This window comes from Lepisma saccharinum, chromosome 22, assembly GCF_977018435.1.
Source record: "Lepisma saccharinum chromosome 22, izLepSacc3.1, whole genome shotgun sequence".
Taxonomy (NCBI): domain Eukaryota; kingdom Metazoa; phylum Arthropoda; class Insecta; order Zygentoma; family Lepismatidae; genus Lepisma; species Lepisma saccharinum.
In genome coordinates, this window is record NC_139250.1 from 5,185,863 (window position 1) to 5,207,567 (window position 21,705).

General features: G+C 38.4%; 1 protein-coding gene across 4 annotated transcripts in view; it reads left to right on the forward strand.

The window, feature by feature from the left end:
- The first annotated feature begins 10,199 nt into the window (after positions 1 to 10,199).
- Positions 10,200 to 21,705, forward strand: part of Top2 (DNA topoisomerase 2) — an 85,436-nt gene continuing 73,930 nt past the window's right edge. For 2 of the 4 annotated variants that reach the window (XM_083143532.1, XM_083143533.1), the window contains exons 1-4: positions 10,944 to 11,127; positions 14,201 to 14,387; positions 17,010 to 17,187; positions 20,380 to 20,623. In XM_083143532.1, the coding sequence (XP_082999658.1) occupies positions 11,095 to 11,127; positions 14,201 to 14,387; positions 17,010 to 17,187; positions 20,380 to 20,623 (642 nt within the window). In that variant the 5' untranslated portion in view covers positions 10,944 to 11,094. Of the gene's footprint in view, positions 10,719 to 10,943; positions 11,128 to 14,200; positions 14,388 to 17,009; positions 17,188 to 20,379; positions 20,624 to 21,705 lie in introns of those variants that run through there. The other 2 variants (XM_083143535.1, XM_083143534.1) reach the window with 2 other exon arrangements.

Consider the following 21,705-nt stretch of genomic DNA (forward strand, 5'->3'; position numbering starts at 1 on the left):
TGCATTGTTTTCAAAGAATAGACCTTTTCCAACAACAAAGTGAAACTTGTTTCAAGTGCCTAGTCCTCATTCAGGCTGAAATATGACGCAATATGTACAATCCTGCATTTTGGCAAAAAAATAGCTAATTTGCATATTAGAGAAAGGGAGGGAGGGGGTGGCTTTTCTTCCACATGACATTTCAAAGTCTTATCTCAACATCAGCGTTTACAACCTCACATACAAGTATGAAGGTCCTAAAAGCGCGTGAATGTTGTAATCGGCACCATTGGTCATATATGACCCATTAGCTGTTTTCGCCTATACTTTCTATGGGTCATATATGACCCATTGGCTGCTTAAAGGTTAAAGATATTATATATATATGTATGGGGTTCTAAAAGTACGATATCTTTAAAAATATGATTTTCATATTCAGTGGGTGGGAAATGATTATTCCTGATTTGGAATGAATCAAGTTAGAGGAGGGGGAATACTCCTCACCCCCTTTATATAGCAACCTGTATTAAAATGAATACATGTAACTTTGCTCGCAATTTTCATATTACAAACTCCTGATTTTCCATCCCATTAAATTCAAAATGAGCTCAGAATAAGCTCCAGAACTTTATATGTTTTGGAATTGTTATCTGGTCTTGAAACCTGTTTTGAAATAGTCATAAATTGTAAAATCTAAATAATAATAAATAAATAAATAAAAATCATTTAGGCAAATTTTGCATTAAAAACTCTATATTCGCGTCTAAAATGGAATTCCCCATGCTCCACATTTTACCTAGGTATGCGTATATGTGTGAAGTACACACGCTTCTACAAAGCGAAATCCACTGTTTTCGTGCATTTTCATCTCTCGGAAATCTAAAATACCTAACAGCTCCTTCTTTAGTCTTACGGTTGTAGTTATTACATCGGAACACAGCACAAGCCATTTTGAAGAAAACTCTCACTAAAGAAAGAAACGTCTATTTGTTAGCGAGAGACAAAGATTCACTGCCAGATGTAGCGGGCGAAATCTCGAGTTGCTCACCAGTTGACGTCACAGCGGTCCCGGGGAACCCCCGGCGATGCGCATGAGCCTACCATGTCTCTTAGTATCATGGCTAGGGTATTCAGTACAGCGCCTTGAATAAAGCCCCTATCACACGGAACTGGATTTCTAGTAGCTTGGCGCTGAACTAACTTTTCAGGTAGCAATCATGGCTGCCTGGCTGACTGCTTGACTGGTTTGGAGGAATAGGACATGTTCTAATTGCTACTAATTCTTCGACTAGATTCTGTGGAACAGCCAATCAGAGCAAAGTTTCGCCATGTGAAGATAATCTGTGAGTTTGCAAAGTAGCGTTTTTTGTCTGTGGTTTCCGAGTGCATACAGCACGAAATGCATGTCGAGTATCATCTATGATGACTGAGTGCACGGTGTTTACAATTGAAAAAGCTAAAATATTCTTCCATACGTGTATAATGAACGTTGTAAAGTATGTATTTTATCAGCGCCATTCTTCTCTACCTCAAACTATTTAATACGACGCGATATTCCTCTCGGTTGAATAGTTATCGTATTTTAAAAGTGTGAAGTGATACGTTGTTTTCATCTCGCGCGGCCGCCATTATGGGAACGAAAGACTATCGACAAGTACGGTGTAACAAGTACCGTGTGAGACGAAAACTAGCAAATGGGTAGTCAGTCCAGCGTCAACTAGAGCATTCCTACTAGAAATCTAGTTCCGTGTGATAGGGGCTTAACGTAGTGTGGAAAACGACCCAAGAAACTGGTTCCCCAGACGGATGACAAACATAGATGGCAGTGCGATCAGTACGACTGCTAATTTTCTTATGAAAGTAATGCGGCTTAGTTAGTTTTTGGAATATATTATGTAGATTTGTTTGTCTTGAAAGGCGGTACGTGAATTGATGGAAACAGTTATATTTGTGGAGTGATTTGCAGTCACGAAATGCCATTAATTTGGAAAGAAAAGTAAAATAAAATTAATAAATAACTAGCATGCGTAACACAAGAAGAAACATCGCAAAGTGATTCCGGACGTCAGGTGTTGGATTGTGTACTAGAGTTTTATTTTTCTATGTTATTAGAATATAAATAGTATCCTGAGTAATATTTCATACCGAGGCGACAAACCACAAGTGTCGCTTGGAAGCGAGCAGTCCGTAATCAATGCAGCCTTTCGAACCGTAGGGACACAAGCTCTGACTGCACCGTTTCCTCAAGATTTTACACCAAAGCGACACGCGACAAACGATACGAGGATTTCACACCAAAGCGACACGGGTTCTTCGGTCCAAGGCAACTTTCATACCAAAGCGACACATGTTGCTTGGAAACGAGCCAATCAAGAGCAACATTTCACATCGTAGCGGCATGACGAGAAGCACAGGCCAGCGTTCCGTTGGTGAAATCCTCAAGCGATAAGTGTCGCGTGCCGCTTGTCGCTTTGGTGCGCAATCTCCCTAAAGCAATACACTCATTGCATCGCGCATGCGCGAACAACAAACCACGGCAACATGTTGCAAGCTACTGAGGAAATGGTCCAGTTTGAGCGACGCACAAGCGACAAAGCGACACGTGTGGCTTATCGTGTCGCCTAGATCTGTTGTTGTAATGTGCGGTTTATCGTGTCGCCTATCTGTTGTTCGCAAGCAACGATTGCTAATAGACTGAAGGCACCATGTCGCTTGTCACTTAGTTGGGAACTCCCCCTGTAGCGCGTCGCTTCGTTCTCAGCATCCTTCCTTTAAGGAGCTTTCCGACGGAAGTAACAAGTAGCACGCGAATACGCCATATGAACGTATCGTTTGCCGTTTGGACCCTCATGTGCAATGAATGCTGTTTTACAGTCTGGAAGTGTGTGTCACTAGTGTGACAGTGAGAACATCCCGTGTCGCTTGTCCCATTGGTTTGAAAGTTTCCTTACACTCATGTCGATGGCACTAAGAAAATCGCCGCGATTACTTTAAAGAGGAAGAAAAGAGACAGTAAATATAAAAAATACAAATGCTTCAGTGTGTATACCTTTCAAAGAAATGATGATGATAATAATAATGAACCTAATTCATGCACAAAAATTTAGTTGCCAAGAACATTCCACGCGTATTTTGTCTCCCGTATTATTAACGAAAGTATGACGATAACAGGACGTGGTCGACTGTCTAGAATGTTCGTTAATATCTTCGCGACCACTGTACCAAATATCATAGCAATTATCACATTCATAGAAATGCTTCATGTAAAAGAATCAGACGTTGCGGCGAAAACTCCATTTACAACCTTAGTGACAATCATGGGCGTCCGGAAGGGGGGGCCGTGGCCCCCCCTGGAGAACGAAAGTCAACATAAAAATACATATTTCACACATATAATTTAATTTCAGCCACAATAATGTGTGTTAATTATTGCACGAACATAATAAATTCAAATTTAAGCAATGTTTTTTGAGGGATGAACACTATTAATGGGGAAAATGTGCCATGTTGGCCCCCCCCCTGGAAAAAAATACCTTCCTTGCCCCTCCCTGGGAAAAATCCTGCGGACGTCCATGGTGACAATGAAGTTCTACCAGTCACAAATATAGGAGTGCGTTGTGAAAGAAGGAGAACACATGCATATGCTGAACATATTTTATTCAGCAGGCTACGTGGAACAAAGGAAAACATAAATTTCCGCTGCAACGCAGCAATGTATGGTGTCCACACAAAATAAAACATTTTCGTCCATCTACACGTGACATTGAAGTTCGACCACTGTTAGAGAGGATCCTGTTTACCATGGTGTGACGCCGCCCCGTCGGCGAATAACTGTGGCAATGCGTCGGGGCATGCTGCGGACGAGTCGTTCAAGGTATTCCACATCGATGCGGTGCCATTCCTCCTGCAGGCAGGCGATAAGAGCAGCCACTGTCGTGGGTCCCCTCTGTTGCACACGTCGCTTAAGAACACGCCACACATTCTCAATGGGCGAGAGGTCGGGACTCGATGGTGGCCATGGCAGAGTTCGCACGTGATGGCGAGTCAACCATTCTCTTGTCAGCCGCGCTTCATGAGGCCTGGCATTGTCGTGTTGAAAGATGAGACGCCGCCTGTGGAACAGGTGTCTTCGCACGGTGGGAAGATGCCGCTCCAGTATGCGTGTATAGGCGTGTGCATTCACAATGCCCTCACGGACGTGTAGTGGGCCAACACCAGATGCCGTCATGCATCCCCATACCATCACTGACGCAGGTTTCTGTACCCGACGTGCATAACATTTTGCTTCATTCTGTTCCTCCTTCTGACAAATGACTGTTTTCCGTATTTTCCCGTACGCAACATTGAAAATGGATTCGTCCGTCCACAAAACCCTGTTCCACTGCCGAAATGTCCATCCCCGGTACATTCGTGCCCACGTAGTCGATTGCCTTTGTTCAACATGGAAAGGAAGGGTTTACGTTTCGCCTTTTACACTCGGTAACCGCATCGCTGTAGGTAACGGCGAATGGTTCTGTTGACACTTGAATGTGAAAGCGTTCTCGAGTCCACAGTCGTAATTCGGCCACAGAAACATGATTGTTGGTCTGGATATAGTCCCTAAATATCCGTAGGTCACGCACGCTCAGCAGGCGTTTTTGACCGGGGGCCTTACCTGGCGCTGTAGTACCCGTATTTTGGTGGTGTTTGATGATGCAGTGGACGGTTGACTTGGGTAAGTTCAGTTGGCGCCCTATTTCCCATTCACTGAGTCCATCCCGTTGCAACTCCACCACTCTTCTCCTCACGGTGTTGTCAATAGGTTTGCCCCTGGCCATGGTGATGATGCACTGCGGTTCCTCGGTGCACAGCACGCGCTTATATACGGCGGACTCCCTTATCGTGTCTGTGACGTCATGCTTCCGTCGAATGCGCCACTATCTGGAATTTTCCCGTATGGGTCTGGTTCCTGGTCGAAGTTCAATGTCACGTGTATAGTTCCCCGTTTTCGTTCTTTACGTGACCTTGGGTGCAACATGCTGGGATCACGATTCTTGCCTGCTCAAACGCCTCCTCTTACACACATGCGTCACTTCTGCGGGTCACCCATTCCACCGCCTATGCCTCTGTGCATTTAATCACGTATTCCTTTCTGGTCGAACTTCATTGTCACCAAGGTTGTACTTCCATTATAAGCAGACGAATACCAAGCACCGGAATCAACACCAGCGCCTCTAGCGGTATCCTTTCTGAGTGTGACCTGCCAGAGAGGCCAAAACCACACTACATTATTCAAGGCACTGTAGTATTCAGCCTTGCCAGCTGATCACATCGAGGGACAAGAAGCGCGTGGAAAGAAATGTTGAATATGAACTGAGGCTTCAAGATAATAAATATTGTGAGATTGATTGATCTATCTCTGCTAGACTAGCTACTCCTCAGTGCACGTCACTGATATTTTCCCTAATAAACGTGAATATGCGCGCGCATTCTGAACCTAACTTTCACTTACTGCAGCATGAAGCTTTCCGTATTTCACCGAATTTGACGTCATTTTTGGTGCACCAGTCTGATGCACGCTGGTGAAATCTGGAAAGCTCTCAGTATTTTTTTATTTTATTTGAGAAATCCTGAATACAGAAAGAATCCATTTTAAATCAGGATATCAACAGCGAGAAAAATAGAAATTAACAAATGTAACAAGAATAATACAATAAAAATAATAAAAATTATACAATAATAATAAAACAATATCAAGGGTATAACAAATATTAATTTCTCTTCAGCTGCTTGATGCACGCATTTCTGAAAGCCTGCTTAGATAGATGGAAGCCTGGAGGATCAACTAGTGTATTGTACCTTGTTTGTAGCCTATAGAGAAATGACATTTGTTCTAGGGAAAGCCTTGTAGTTTTTGTATAAAAAAAGTTGTTGCATTTGCTGTTGGTACGTGGGATCCGGATGTGAAGATGTGGCAAGAGTTCGTTAGTGAAAAGTTGTCCATTCATGATTTTGAAAAGAAAAGTTAGATCTGAAACTTGACGGCCTAGGGACGGATCGTGAATTTGGAGAGTGGATAGAATTTCAGTGATTGTATGATTGTATGGTCAGTGCAGTGTGACCGCAAAGAGCCGAACGACACAATTAAGTGGGGTATTCAACATCATGGATTATCTATCCGTAGAAGAGAAAATTGAAATGATCCTTGTTTATGGTGAATGCAGTAGGAACATCGACGATGCTGTGGAACGTTTTCCTGACAGACTACGATCGCGTTTGTTCGAGTTGTCAAACAGTTTCGTGCCGAAGGAAGTGTACTACCTAGAAAAAGGTTTCGTAGAGCAACTGGAGAGCATATTCAAATTGCAGTGCTAGCCGCGGTGGCTCATAATCCCCAGGCGTGTACGCGAGTAATATCACCACAGTCAGGAATTTCTCGCAATAGTGTTTGGAGAATATTGAAACGTCACAAATTTCATCCCTATCACGTGTCCATGCATTAGGAACTTGAGGGAGATGATTTCCACAATCGAGTGGTGTTTTGTGAATGGGCACGCGAACAAATACTAGTCGACCAGCAGCTCTTTCGGCGACAAACTGATTAGTTCCTACGTTATTGGCGGTACTCTGGACGGGTACAAATATCAAACGTTTTTGCATGAGGAATTACCGACATTGCTTGAGGACGTAAACCTTGCACTGCGACAGCATGTGGTTCGAACATGACGGTTGTCCAGCACATAATGCAATAGTAGCACGGGAGGAATTAAATCGCATGTACAATGGTAGTTGGATCGGTAGAGGCGGTCCGGTACATTGGCCTGCCAGATCCCCAGACCTTGCGTCGCCGGATTTGATCAGGCGCGGTCGGTCATAAGGACGATACGGACGCCGCACTGCCGTGTGCACACATTGATGCAGGTACACATCTCCGTTGTGTTCAATCATTTGAACAACGGATCAACAAATGCATTGAAGCTCGAGGACATCATTTCGAGCATTGCATGGAATAATTGCATCTAGCACCCCGATGGTGAGAGGCAAGGGGACTCAGCCAAAACAAGCACCCCGATGGTGAGAGGCGAACGGACGGCGCCATCTATCTATCACGAATGGAACAAAAAGTGTCGGACAAAACCTACGTATTCCCGGACGTCGAATTCGAATCTGCAATAAAAAAAATGGGGGTTCCCATTTAACATTTCAAAGTTGCCCCCTGCCCCCCTGGGGGGGGGGTTCATTGTAGCGTAGGTGACTTGCCCCCACAATACTATTATATTTTCATATGGAACATTTTTCCGTTCAATGCATATTTCTCGCGATATTTCCATTTGTCAAGTTACATGGGACACCCTGGTTTGGTTTATAATGAAAATGAATCCCAATAATATCGTTCGAGTAAAGCAAAGCAAGGGCATCCTCAGGATATTCACGGGAGTGGCAAGCGAGGCATTTATTCTCCAAACACTGCTTCAGATTGAAGTTATCGTGTATGCAATAATGTATAGTACCAGCTTTACTTGAAATTATCAATCCATTGCAATATTAACGCAAAATACTGTAGGCTACACAAACACAGTCAGAGACAGGCATTGTCCTTCCTTCTTTGCGTGTGTTATCCTTAGTTGTATATTTGGAGTCAAAACTAAATGCTTATCTTTGTTAGGACAAAAACTCTCCTCCCAATTTTTTTCGTGGTTTAACAAGATTGTTGGTGGGGGAAGTTCCCCTGTCTCCCCCTCAGGATTTTGAACCCTGTTTGCATACTCCCCGAATTCCTACAAATATCGAAATTAAATAGTGTATAGTGGTAATTAATTTCATACTTCTTTAGCAGGATTAAACATCTTGCTTGTATAATAAGTTGTATGAGAAATTCATCTTCAGGGCTTCTGCCCCCAACTTTTCACATTTAGATGGCTGCTGCTGCAAAGGTATGCCCCCTCGCCACGAAATAAAATTCTGGCTACGGGCCTGCTCATCGCCTAATTTCACCAAAAGCTAAAACATTTTCTATTTCTTTGCATAATAATTACATAACAAGTTGCCAGAGGTTTACAAGAATCAGTCCATCTAAATTTATAACCACAGTAAAGAGCTTGTTAATGAAACATTTGTTTTCTTGTGCAGAGGATTATTTAGTTTACATTTTCCATTAATAGACATTTGTATGTATTATTACATTACACTGCATTACTTTGTAACTTTCCCAAAGTATCATTGTTTTTTTCATATTTCTATATACTTATTATTGTTTTTTTTTAAATTTTCTACATTATTGTTCTTTATTATATTAATTGATGTAAGTGTAGGTTAATTTCTGCGTATTCAAAGCTGTACGTTAATGTGATTGGCCTATCCCATATCATGGTGCAAATTGTAGCTGTATGATCAATTGGAGGAAAATAAATCTACTAGGGGTGTGTGGGACAGACTTTTTTTGGGTCGGGACGGAAATTTTTTTAAATCCCGACATTCGTAACGGGAAAGATTCCCAATTTCCCGACTAAATCGGGAAATTTTCGGGACGGGAAATGTTCGAATGTTCCTCGCCCCCCTGATCACCGCCACCGAAAGTGATTATTCTTGAATTTCTGGAATAGAAACTAACAAGTTCCAATACCTTCCAAACCCTAACAATGCAGAAAAACGTCGAGAATTAACGTCTTTTTAGAACGACCATTCGGTATTTCCCGACTGGACGGAATCCCGAAAAGTCGGAACGTTATTTCCCGAAGTTTTTTTTTCCGATCCCGGACCCGACTTCTCGGGATCCCGCACACCCCTGAAATAAACCAACCACTGTAAAATTCGATGAAAACCTGTTTACAAATTAATTTTGCGAGAGAAGTCGCAAAGCCCAGTGCATCAAGTAGTTCACAAGCAGTTTCATAGATGGCAGTAATGAACAAATAGAGTGAAGCACTTGTTGTGCCATCTATATGGGATATCGGTAACTTTTACGAGGATTCAAACCTTCCCCGAAATTTGGATTCAGTGACGGAGCCAGAGTGGGGAAGGGGGCTGAACACAGAGAACCAGTCCTCCCGTTCTCCAGAAAACAACAATATTAGAAAAGGAAATGATCTTTAACCCAAAAAATATATATTTTTGTATGGCATTTAGGGGTATATGAAATGTGAATGTCTCCCAGAAAATATTGCCGCACTCATTCAACCTTTTTTCCTGGTGCAAAGGTCTAATTTAAGGTCGATTTACCTCTAAATTTACCCTTACCTCTCTATATACGAACTTCCACCGCCCGATAGAAAATTTTGAAAAAATCCCTCATATTTAGGAGGCTAAATATGGAGTCAACGTTACCATAAATTGATTTTTTTTAAAAAAAAACTTATGGTGGAGTTGAGGAAATTTTGGGAGGCATTAGGGCATATTAATATAGATATTCACTGTGTGAATATCCTTGCAACTTACCAAAAATTTAAAGCTGGCAGCTGCCTATAAAAGCGGTTTTAAGTTGCATTTAATGCAGAGGACAATAAAAACGCACACTTGTGACGAGCAGCTCGCTAATAGCGTGCCCAGAATTATCGTAAGTGGATTTTGACCATAAGGGCTCGTAGTTATTTTTTTAGTAATGTCCCATATTTTACTATATTTCCTTCATGTGAAATGGAGTTATACCTTCCCCGTGGGCACGTCATTTGATTACCAACTTGATATCAACCCCAAAATTTGGGGCTCCCTGATGGCGCAGTGGTAGCGTCGTCGCCTTTGTAATCAAGGGGTCCCGGGTTCGATACCCTGTGGAGGCACATAGTGATTCGGATCCCACTTTAAACTCCAGTCCCGATTAGCCTTACTGTGCACAAAGTGGACTTAAAACAACAAATTAACACAAAGTAGCCTACCCCAAAATTTTTAAAGCGGGTGTTAGCTTAACCTCGTCCAGCAATAAAATCAATTCAATACAATTCAACGCTGAAAAACATTTTCTTGTGCAATAATGAATAGGAATATGCAGCGACATAATTATATTTTGTATAGTAACATTAAGTCCAAAGGGGGGTTTCTGTCCCCTAGTGATTCCCCTTCGGTGTGCCTATGATTAACAATATTATTCCGCTTACAAACCTAGCGATAAGATTTATGAAAAATCATATTCTAACAGATCAATTGTAAGCACGAAATATGAATTTGAAGGCACCCGCTAGTTGAAACAAAGCATAGGAGGTCGAATTTAAAACGCGGATTGACTCGAGGTTCTGTCAGGCTTTCGTGTCAGCTCGCGAGAGGGAACTCGTCGTCGGCGTGTAAGATGGTGGAATAACACAGCCGAAAGTTGGAACGCGTGCGTTGTACGTACTCTTTCCCCATTTACTGTATTACATTACGTTGCGTAATTAGTGATCTCGTCGGTGATCTGTTAATTTAAGTGTGTGGTGTTGAGTGTGTAACGAGGGGAAATGTAGTTTTTGCTATATAGCAAGAATTTGATAGCTGCTCGAAGTATGAGAAACTATGTGTACATCAAGAAACGAAAATTATCCTAAACATCACGCTTTTGGCTACGATAATACGTCTAGTTTTATAAACTTGGATGAATATATAATTCCGTAGTTAAATTTTGGTGCGTGTGTGAAGCATTTTATAAGAATTTTTTTCACGACAGAGTGTGAATTTACTTTAAAAGCCTCGTTTTTAACTGCGAATAGCAAGGAATTGTCCTTCATATTTGCGCGATTCTGCGTGCGCTAATAAGAAACTTCGGTGGGAACCTTCGACGTAGTCTTGCTAAGGTAAGAGTTGTCCGTATATATTAGTTGAAACATTCAAACAAAATCTTCAAGTCTAAAAATAAATAAAATTATAATTCTATTGCAAGGTTTGTATTTGTGTGAGAAATAAATTTCTCATAGCATACCTCGACCAATAGAGGAGCATCTATTTTGTTATTGGCTGAAAATTTGAACTGTACTTTTGTTTAAGCGGTAAAGAAACAAACAGGGGGAAACAGGGTAATTGTGTGTTGTTGATTTTATTCTTTCAAACAGTAATGATATTAAGTTAAGTTTGAAGAGAGATGACTGCTTAAAGTGTTGTTTTATTGCTGCACGTGTGTGCTTGGGTATACGATAAAGTTCGTAGTTAACGAGATAGGTTGTAGTGGAAAATATGGCGATGAAAATGAAACAAGCTCCGTTGAAGGTGAGTATTAAAATTCATTGAAGTTGCCTTACTATTAATTTAACTTGTAATGATCTGCAGAATTTTACTTGGAACCTCGGACTTATTAAAGTTTATAGATGGCAACTATGCAGAAAATTGCAATTTTTCCCAGTTACAATTTCGTCACTTATATTTTGTGCATTGGTGTTTGTGATGGAATAATGTGAAGTGTGTGTAACAAGTAGTTTATATCTTGATGGAAGTTTGAACTTTGAGGATCAATAGCTGTTTAGTAAGCAAAAAAATGCAATCTTGTATCAAACTAAAGACACATTTTTGTAAACCAAAATTGGTACTACTTTACTATACCTGAGACACCTGGGAATCATTTCTTTCGCACTTTTTTACATTGCTAACGTACTATTCTGCATTCCGGAACACTTATTTAGGTGAAATAATTTAATTTGTTAGGAAAGTAATGTATATTTCTTACATTTACGAGTACTTACTGTTCTTGTTTATTTCCACACACAACATGGCGATGATGGTTCCTTGAGCCAGTGTGTCAATCACATTTAAATATCTATATGGATAAATCATCAAACACCAAATGTTGAAGCAGGAGGGGATACCATAATAACTGATATTGTTCAATGATGATTTCATATTAATAAAATAATATAAATTATTATTATTATCATCATTATTGTCATCTTCATTGCTATTCTGTCTCAGGTAATGTTGGCATATCATCAAACTGCTGCTTACAAAGAACACAACATTAAACAAAGATTTTTTTGAACCATATATATTTTGCTTATATATGGATAAATTATTTTATAAATAAGCAAGGAAATAATAATACAACAATGCTCAAAGAATAAACAAAAGTGTAGAATTTCGAGTTTGCTTCACTGATTAATTTATAACACATTATTTGATTGATTTTGAGTTAACCAAAATATTTTAATACTCCGGAAGCCATTTCATCCAAATATCAGACATAAGTATATTATATTTATAGAAGGAATAAAATAACCATAACTTTTATTGCTGGGTAAGTTAGAATAAATATCCAGGTTAATTTTAAAAATACTTATGCTGGTATTAATTCATTCCCTTTTAATGATAATTGAAATTTTAGCAAGGCATGTTTTCGGCAACAAAATCCCGCTAATATTTTTTTTATTAATTTTTGTTTTACTAAAATATTGATATCATGTGATGTCATATTTTTTTTCTGAAATGCCTATTGTTTGGTTAATATTGTTGTGAAATTTCAAAAGGATTGAATCATGTGTGAGCAAGATAATTTTTTTTTTGTAAAGCACTGCAGGTTTCAATTAGGGTTTCGGAAATGAAGGAAAGCAAGAGTTGGCTGAAAGTTTGTGAGGCCATAACTCTGAAACCAGATGAGTTAGAGGCGAAATATTTTATGTGGTTTCTTACCACCATGGAAGGATTGAATGTACCAAGTTTCATAAAAATCTGAGATGGTGGGTTCCCAAACCTCTTTTTTTTTGGTTGAATTGATATGGAATGACCCAATAGTGAAATTCATTAGATTTAGTACTAACTGTTCGATCTCGGTCCAACGTATTTCATCATTTTTACAGATGAGTTTATTTAGCATTTTAAAAGTTCGTGTAGGTATTTTCTTTCATCGTGTAATGTATGTGACCGGGATTTCATTTATTTTGGAGGAAAAATAATGTCTCTGACGCACAATAGCCGTTGCTCTTATGTGCTTCCTCTATGTGAACCGGATGTTGCGTACCTTTGATGGTGTAACCCTCCTGTCAGTGTTTCCAACCACACCCTAGTTTTCCTAAATGTGCATGATTTGTGATTTTGAATTTCAGTATGAACCCTTTTTTTTTTAACCATGTTAATGTAACTTAGCATGATTTGTGATGTTGAATTTCAGTACGAACAAATTTTTAACTATGTTAACCTAACCTGTGCATGGATCACGAGGTATTAGCATAATTTCGAACCCAGGCAAATATACAAAATCAGTAACACGAAAGTAGGTATTTTTCTGTGAAGAAGGTTGGAAACACTGCATACCCACTGATGATCCACAACGCTACTCGAGCTGTGCCCGCCATATTGTGTGTTACGCAAGCAAAAAAAAGAAAGAACAATAATTACTGTTAATGCGAAAAATTGAAATTATTTTCATGACAGAAGCAAAATCCCACCTTATAGAATGTTTTGCAATGCACAATAGGTAATTACGAATGTAAAAAATGATGAAATAAACGAGAGAGATGTTGGGCCGAGATCGAACAGGTAATGATTTAGTATTTCCTCCCTCCAGTAATGTGTTGAGTGAAATGAGTTAAATTTGTTTGCTAAGTGAACCAGAATACTTTAAAAAGAACGTTCTCACAATAAAACCACATAAATTTTGACAAATAATCTGCAAAAATAACAATATTCAATGGATCACATAAGTGATCCATATGACCACAGACATGTATTTTTTCCACTCGACCACTGCAGTGATAAAAATAAGTGCAACACTATTGTGTTGACAATACAGCTCCTTACTCAACGAGAAAGCAGAATTTTTTATTGCTTTATTTTACTTAACTTTTTCTGCCACTTTTGGCTAATTTGCGAAGATGGGGATGAATGATGAAATTGATGAATGGACACTCACAAAAACCATGCCCAGGCCGGGATTCGAGCCCTGGCGTCGTAGCGCTATGTCCTGACCTCCGTGGCAAAGTGGTTGGGAGAAACAAAACAATGCCAGCGGTTCTGGATTGGAATCCCATGGTTCTTTGTGAGTGTTCCTTCATTAATTTCATCATATCGTCGTCATTGCAATTAACCAAAAGTGGCAGAAAATCAAAGTAAAATAAATCAATCAATCAAAAACCATCAAGATTATTCAAATACTGCATTTCATGTAAAATATATAAGATAAATGGGAAATATATAAACCTGAAAATATTTATGAAATTCACATATGTCATTTCTAACATTGTAATTTGCAGACATTTTGAATTTTTGATCTACATACAAAGGGAAAAAAATGTAATAACATAAACATCCATAATGATTACATGAAAAGTTCTTACGTTTGTCATTTTTCTTCTAGGACCTTTTTGCTAAAATGAACTCTAATACGAACCACGAAGGCACCACAAATGGTGAAGTGAAATCTGAGAACATTGAACATGTTGCTGCCAAGAAAGCGACAACCAATAAGAAGCTCTCGGTTGAGAGGATTTATCAGAAGAAGACTCAGTTAGAACATATCCTCCTCCGCCCAGACACATACATAGGTTAGTACTGAGTGAATGGTACATACATGCATGATTACTGAACACTTAGTATGTGTGTGTTGTTCAATTGTTTTCGTCCTGCAATACAGAATGGATCATTACTGGATCTGTTTTATGTTATAAATTGTATGTATGTGTGTTTCTATACTGTCTTTTTTTAAATTCTTCGTGGTTGGGGTAGAAGGGTGTGTCGTTCGACAACCTAGCGGGACCTATAAATAGGAATGGAACTGAGCAGTGGCTCTCAGATGTTTGGCGGAGTACTGCGATGTAAGACGTATCCTCTTCTCTAAGGGGAGTGAGTGGGAGAGCTTTCTTTTAGAGTGTGAACAGACCGGGATCTTTTCTTTCTTCTAATACACTCATTTGGTATCTTCACACTATTTCAATAATTAACTCTGATAAACCTACTTTTTATTTTTCTGTGTAAATTTCTTTCGCAATCGATTTCACCACCCGTCTGGTGGCTTCGTCAGGCATGTTCACCGAAGCCACCAGGTATCTGAGCGATGCTCTCTGAGCAAGATGTTCCCACGTTGAGCAGACAGATCATTTGCTTGACGCAGTTTGCTCAGTGATCAAAATATCAGTGCCTTTGAATAATCTGTGATGAATGTGACTGGGTCGAGTGGACAAGATTTCGGTGTTTCAAAAGCTGTTAATTATGGAAATAGAATAGTTGATGTGAACAACTTTCCAAAACTACGGTGTATATTTAATATTTTTGGAATAAACAACACTTTCATTTTAATACAATTACAAAAACTGGAATCACCTTCTGTTACTTGAACTTCCTCTGTAATTATGCTAAATTACAAGCCATTCAGTTTATCATAAATATTTCCTCATTGGTTGCCACGCCACTCGCGCCTAGCCACCCTGCCATCCTCATACAGTTTTCCTCTTCTTCCCCTTGCCTCACGACATCGAAAGACAAAAAATGCTATATTCTGTGGCGAGCAAGGTTCAAGTGCTCAGCTATCAAGTGAGCACCGCTCATGGAGCAACACCTATTTGGCCATCAAGTAGCTGAGCGATCGCGTTGCTCACTGAGCACTCAGATACTTGACGTGCTCCTGATGGGTGGCGAAATTGATCGTGAAAGAAATTTACGCGGAAAAATGAAAAGTAAGTTTATTGGAGTTAATTACCTATCTCCGCGTAACTACCAAACAGATATCTTTAGATACAATGTGACTATTTCAATAGTTTATTTCATGTGGGAAACCAGGTACACATACCTTCGGCCACCTTTTTTTGGTACTGAAGGGTGGTGGTAATATTTTTACTCGTGAAGCCAGTGGCTACATGAATCTACACTCTCTCTTCGGGTCGGAGGGACAGGCTACACAATTATGGGAATTTTCAGAATAATGGCCATGTTTTGATTTCTTATATAAATAGTTTATAACAAATAAACCTCTATATATAAAAAGGGAAATGGGCATTATGATGGTTTGAAGAAATTCCTGTCTATTGTCAATAGTTACTTCTATATTTCCACAGAACTTCAGATACTATATGTTTGTTGAATCTAGGGACACAGTTTTAAAATGTATGGGTGTGTATATGGAAGGTGCGAGGTGTAAATCGCATAAATACATAACATAAATTCTATACAAATATAACAACGTTTTATCCATTTATTACAAGGAATAAGCATTGCTGGGGTCTAGCATTAACATTGGAATGGGGAATAAGTCCCAAGTTATTAATTGAGGATCTTGTGAGACCTTAATTGTACTATTTCTAAAGACAAAACTCATAGCCTGTTTTCAGGCTTTTGGGGAGACTGCTACTATGTGTGGGTTAACACAATTGTTTTGCTATCTGTTTAGTGTTTTGACACACACACACACACTTGTCTTTGACATGAACAGTATGTAAATTAAACAGTGTTACTATGGATTAGAAATTACAGATCTATCAGAATCTGAAAAATATACCAAGGAAATCCTGTAAGCAATGGAAGCTCAAAAATTTGTTTGGATTGTTCAAATCTAGTTTGCTTTAATTTTTTCATGTATATAGTTGTACTGACAGTTTGTTGAAAGATAGTCTGCTTAAGTTAAATATGGTCTGTAGTTGACTACATCGTATTATTCATTTATTTGTGTATATTATTTTAAAATTTGTTGTACTTTATCTAAATGAAACTATGCATAATCCTGCATTTTCACATTTATATCCTTTTGTGCAGTTCTTTGTTTCCATAATTTTGTTATTTTTGTGTGTTTTTCTCCTGTATGCATGTATATATTCAATGGAGTTAGCCACAGGTTGAGCCTCATCCTCATCTTTTGGTAAACATGAATTTGAAGTTAAGGAACATATCCAACTATTTCTTATGGCTGATTCAATGGTGGTACCAGATTCAAGCCAATCATCATGTTTAGTCCAAAAGTTAGAAAGGTGATGTGAAATAGACAATATTCAAAGAAAGGAAAATGTTTCACAATCTGCATAGTTTCTTTGAAACTTAAAATTGAAATCTCGTTTTTTTTTTTTTTTTTTTTTTTTTTTTTTTTTTTTTTTTAAAAGAATTGCAGTAATATATTTAGCCAAGAGTCGAAATTATAGGTTGACCCTTGATATTTATAAGTTTTGTCTGATTTCTTGTAGGTTCCGTTGAGCCTGTTACCGAACAGATGTGGGTATACGATGAGGAAGATGGCATAGTACAAAGGGAAATAACGTATGTTCCTGGTCTGTATAAGATATTTGATGAAATCCTTGTCAATGCTGCCGACAACAAGCAGAGGGATCCAAAGATGGATTGCATCAAGATAGATATTGACCCGTAAGTTTATTACATGTTGAGACTTACTTGGCAGAGTAAGAAGTTTAGTTTCGGTGTTGAAAATATGGTACGGAAAATCTGTCCCTGCACTCATTTGCTTCTTTTGTGTGAAATGAACAGTTTTGAGGTCCATTTCCTTGTGAGACAGTGTATTTGCAGATTCTCTGTATCCTCTGTATACAACAAGTACAGAAACTGGTATCTATAACTCAGTACTAAGCTGCTGTAGCTTTTTCTAATCAAAGATGTATGTTTCTACAACAACTTCTGTCATGTGTGTTATGATGTATGTTTCATAGAAACTGGTGTGCAGAGTTCCAGGTAATAATTTCAAAACAAGCATAAATAGGGGAACATGTATGTCGTAGGGAAGGACCCCTAGAAGTTATTTGACCAGTTTGTGTCAGTCTTGCCAAATACACCACTTTTCTTCCATGTTACATCTTCCACAATTTTTTTACATACAGGGTGTACCAGAAGTGATAGTGCAAATTGAAACTGTGAAAAGTATTATAGTAGAAGGGAAAGAAAGTCTAAGTAAACATGAGGTTTCCGAGATAATTTCAAATGAATGGTTATTTATCATCTGCCGTTGGCTTGATTGTACACATCACATGCTTTTCACTTGTTAGGTGCAATAGTCCTACTTAGTAACAAATAACAGAATTAAAAGGTTCACCTCGCTGGACATTACTGTTGCTTTTATTAAAAAGGACTATTGTACTGTACAGTATGTTACATGCTCGGCGGCAGTGTTCAGTTTTAAACAATGAGGCCTCAGAGTGTGCAAGGAGACAAGCATACGATGTGTGCTTATTAAGCATTATTTTAGTGAAATATTCCATTTAACATGATGGGAGATGCAGTATAATGGAACCACGAGCAAAACAACCTGCGCAGGCTCGCGACTCCTGTGCACCGTACCCCCGCAAGTAGAGGAGGGGGAGAGTGGAGCATGCTTTCTTATGGCCCGAGGTGGAGTGAAGAAGGGAAAGCTGCACGGGGATTTTTCGTCCCAAGGTTTTTTTCCTTGTGGTTGATCTATAATAGGTAATACAGGTACTCACGTTTTCCGTGCAGCAGAAACATGCCAAGCAACGATACAATGAATTCCAATGATGATGGTGGAAGTGGCTACCGAAATTAATATAAACTTTTACTTAAAACAGCTGCACGGAAAACATGAGTACCTGTATGTGACCATCAGATGTAGTTTCTCACTTATGTCATAAACTTTTTAGAGCTTTGTGAAACTTGGAGTAAATTGAATATTTGGACAAATTTATAGATTTTATTCAAGTTTGGTTTTAGTGTTCAATCAGTGACTTTGCTGTGGTAATTGAGAATTTTTATTTGCAAATCACAGCAGTGAGTAATGTAGACATATCCACAGTCAACACACAGGTATTTATTATATTCCTGTAGTTTACGGTTATTACAAGCATAAGAAAACAGTTTTTCTTTGTGACGTTTCAGGAGAACACACACTCCTTTCATCAGACATTTTCATTTTGACTAAAGATACAGTTATAACAATGGTTAGCAATTTTTTAAACAGAAATAATCCCTTATAATGTATGTTGTCAATGTTACATTGTTGTAATATAGCAACTTAACTGTGAAAGGAAGTAGTCTGTTTTATTTTTATTTCAGATAAAAAAATTTTGATCACATTATTTTTTATTTAAAATTATGAATACCAGATATCATCAGGTAATTGTCGTCATTGTTTTCACAAAGTCTCTTGATGTTTTCTGTTACATTAAATTTTAAAGATGGTGGCTTACTCCATTTGTGAAAAAGAAAACTCCATACTGGATCTATGTTACCATTTTCATTACTTAATTTATTCCAGTGTTGTTCTGCAATGAACAAAGCTTCCCAGACATTCAACTCTATGTTTCCCATCAATCTTTCTAAAACCCTTCTCTTTTTGATCAAATGCTTCTCTTCGATGATGTGAGCTGACAAACCTGTTTTGGGTTTAGATTTATAATGTCCAAATCGTGTTCGTGCCATCTTATTGCCATTTTCCTTGCTGTTTGTCCTACATAATCCTTTGAACATGTATATATATCTGGTAGAGAGTTTCTCATTTTGAATTCATTAAATGTATATTCCAAACTTCTTGGTGATCTAAAAACAATTTTGAAGTTAAATCTTTTAAAAAAAATTCAATTTTATGTAAGAATTCCTTGTGGAATGGAATCCACACAAATTTCTTTTCAACAGATTTTTCATCTTTATCTGTATTTCTCTTTTCCTTTAGTTTTCTTGCGATTTGTTTTTTGATTTGGTTTATTCTGTTAGTGTGAAAGCCATTTTCTTTTGCTATATTAAAAAGCCTTTCTTCTTCATTTTTGATATCCTTATTATTAGAACATAGTCTTTGTGCTCTCAGGAAAGAAAATAAAAATATATTATCCATTGTTATACGTGAATGTTCTGAATTGGCATGGGTGTATTTTTCCCCTGCTAATTTTTTCCTATGGACTGATGTTTGAATTGCTGTGTCAGTTGTCTTAATTTTCAAATCAAGGAAAGAAATTACATTCTTATCGATGGGTTCACAAGTGAATTTTATGCGATGATGTGATTTAAATTACATTGTTATTCATCACATCATTGCATAAAATTCACAGAAGAACACTGGAATAAATTAAATAATGAAAATGGTAACATAGATCCAGTATGGAGTCTTCTTTTTCACAAATGGAGTAAGTAAGCCACCATCTTGAAAATTTAATATAACAGAAAACATCAAGAGACTTTGTGAAAACAATGATGAATTTGAATTACCTGATGATATTTTGGATTCATAATTTTAAATAAAAAAATGTGATGCAAATTTTTTATCTGAAATAAAAATAAGACAGACTGCTTCTTTTCACAGTTAAGTTGCTATATTACAACAATGTAACATTGACAACATCCATTATATAACGGATTCTTTTTGTTTAAAAATTTGCTAATCATTGTTATAACTGTATCTTTAGTCAAAATGAAAATAAATGTCTGATGAAGGATCGTGTCTTCTCCTGAAGCGTCACAACGAAAAACTGTTTTCTTATGCTTGTATTAACCGTAAGCTACATAATGTAATTCTACAATGCAAGCAATGCATACATACAAGAAAAACACAGGTATTTGGTGTATGAAACTAATTTGTTGTATTAAATTTCTACTCCATAGGGAGAATAACCAGATATCCATTTTCAACAATGGCCAGGGTATACCTGTAGTGGAGCACAAGGGGGAGAAGATGCCAGTTCCAACAATGATTTTTGGGCATCTGTTGACCTCTTCCAACTACAATGATGAAGAGGAGAAGGTTACGGGAGGAAGAAATGGTTACGGTGCTAAGCTTTGTAATATTTTCAGTACAAAGTTTACTGTGGAAACTGCTTCAATTCAGTACAAGAGAAGTTTCAAGCAGGTGAGAGGTTTTATGTTTTTATGCTATAGTTGCATCTTGTGTACAATATACAGGTGTTTCTAAAGTTTGTTTCCAACACGTAGGAGGTGATTCTACAAGTGAAAATAAGCATAGAAATTCATGTGATGAAATGCCGAAAATGGAACCCATTCGGATTTATTGAAGTGGGAAAAAGTGCGAACATTATGTTTACAAGGAAATAGTTGCACAACGGCCAACCATATGACCGCAGCGAAGGGCATTCCACAAAGAAATGCAGCATGCTCTATTCAAAAATGCACATGGCAGATGTGTGAAGTTGATGCACAAGAGATTCCCCAAAGGAAACGAATGGGTCTGTTGAAGTTATGGGGGTTGGGGAATGGTTTAGTGAGATGTGTTATCCATGTGGACTGGCAGAGGAAAAAAGAATGCAATATGTAAACGTTTGTAAATAATATCAAGTATCTTTTAAGTATTTTTTGTCAATTTGCTATTCATTTTTGTGTTATTTTGTTACTTTTAATTATTATTATTTGCTTTTTTTCATTGTTGACAATTTCAGTGTAAAATGGCCTCCTGTGCTGTATCTGGAATTTTCTCAATAAATAAACATGTTCACTGTGTGCAGAGTGGAAGTGCCAAGGGACCACATCACAGACTATTTTCAAACTGTCTGCCATTAACTTCCACACAGAGATGACAATGCCAAATCAATGATTGTCTAATGCGAGCAAACAAGCCTGCGGTCACATTAATGCATGCAATGAGATCCTCGGCCGACACGACAGGTGTTTCGTATACAAGGTGTTTCATCTCTCCCCATAGAAAGATGTCCATGAGAGTTATGTCCAGTGATCTTGCTGGCCACAGCACTGGCCCACCCCTACCAATACACCGATCGTGGCAGAAGCCATTGATGAAGTGAAGCACATTTTGGTCGAAATGTGGTGGTACACCATCGTGTTGGAACCATAGTCCTTGCCTCAGTGCCAAGGGAACAGTTCGGGCAAAACATCACGAAGAAATATCATGATATGTGCCACCACACAGGCAAACCGGGAAAATGTACGGCCCAATCAAACCGGAAATCTGTGCTGATG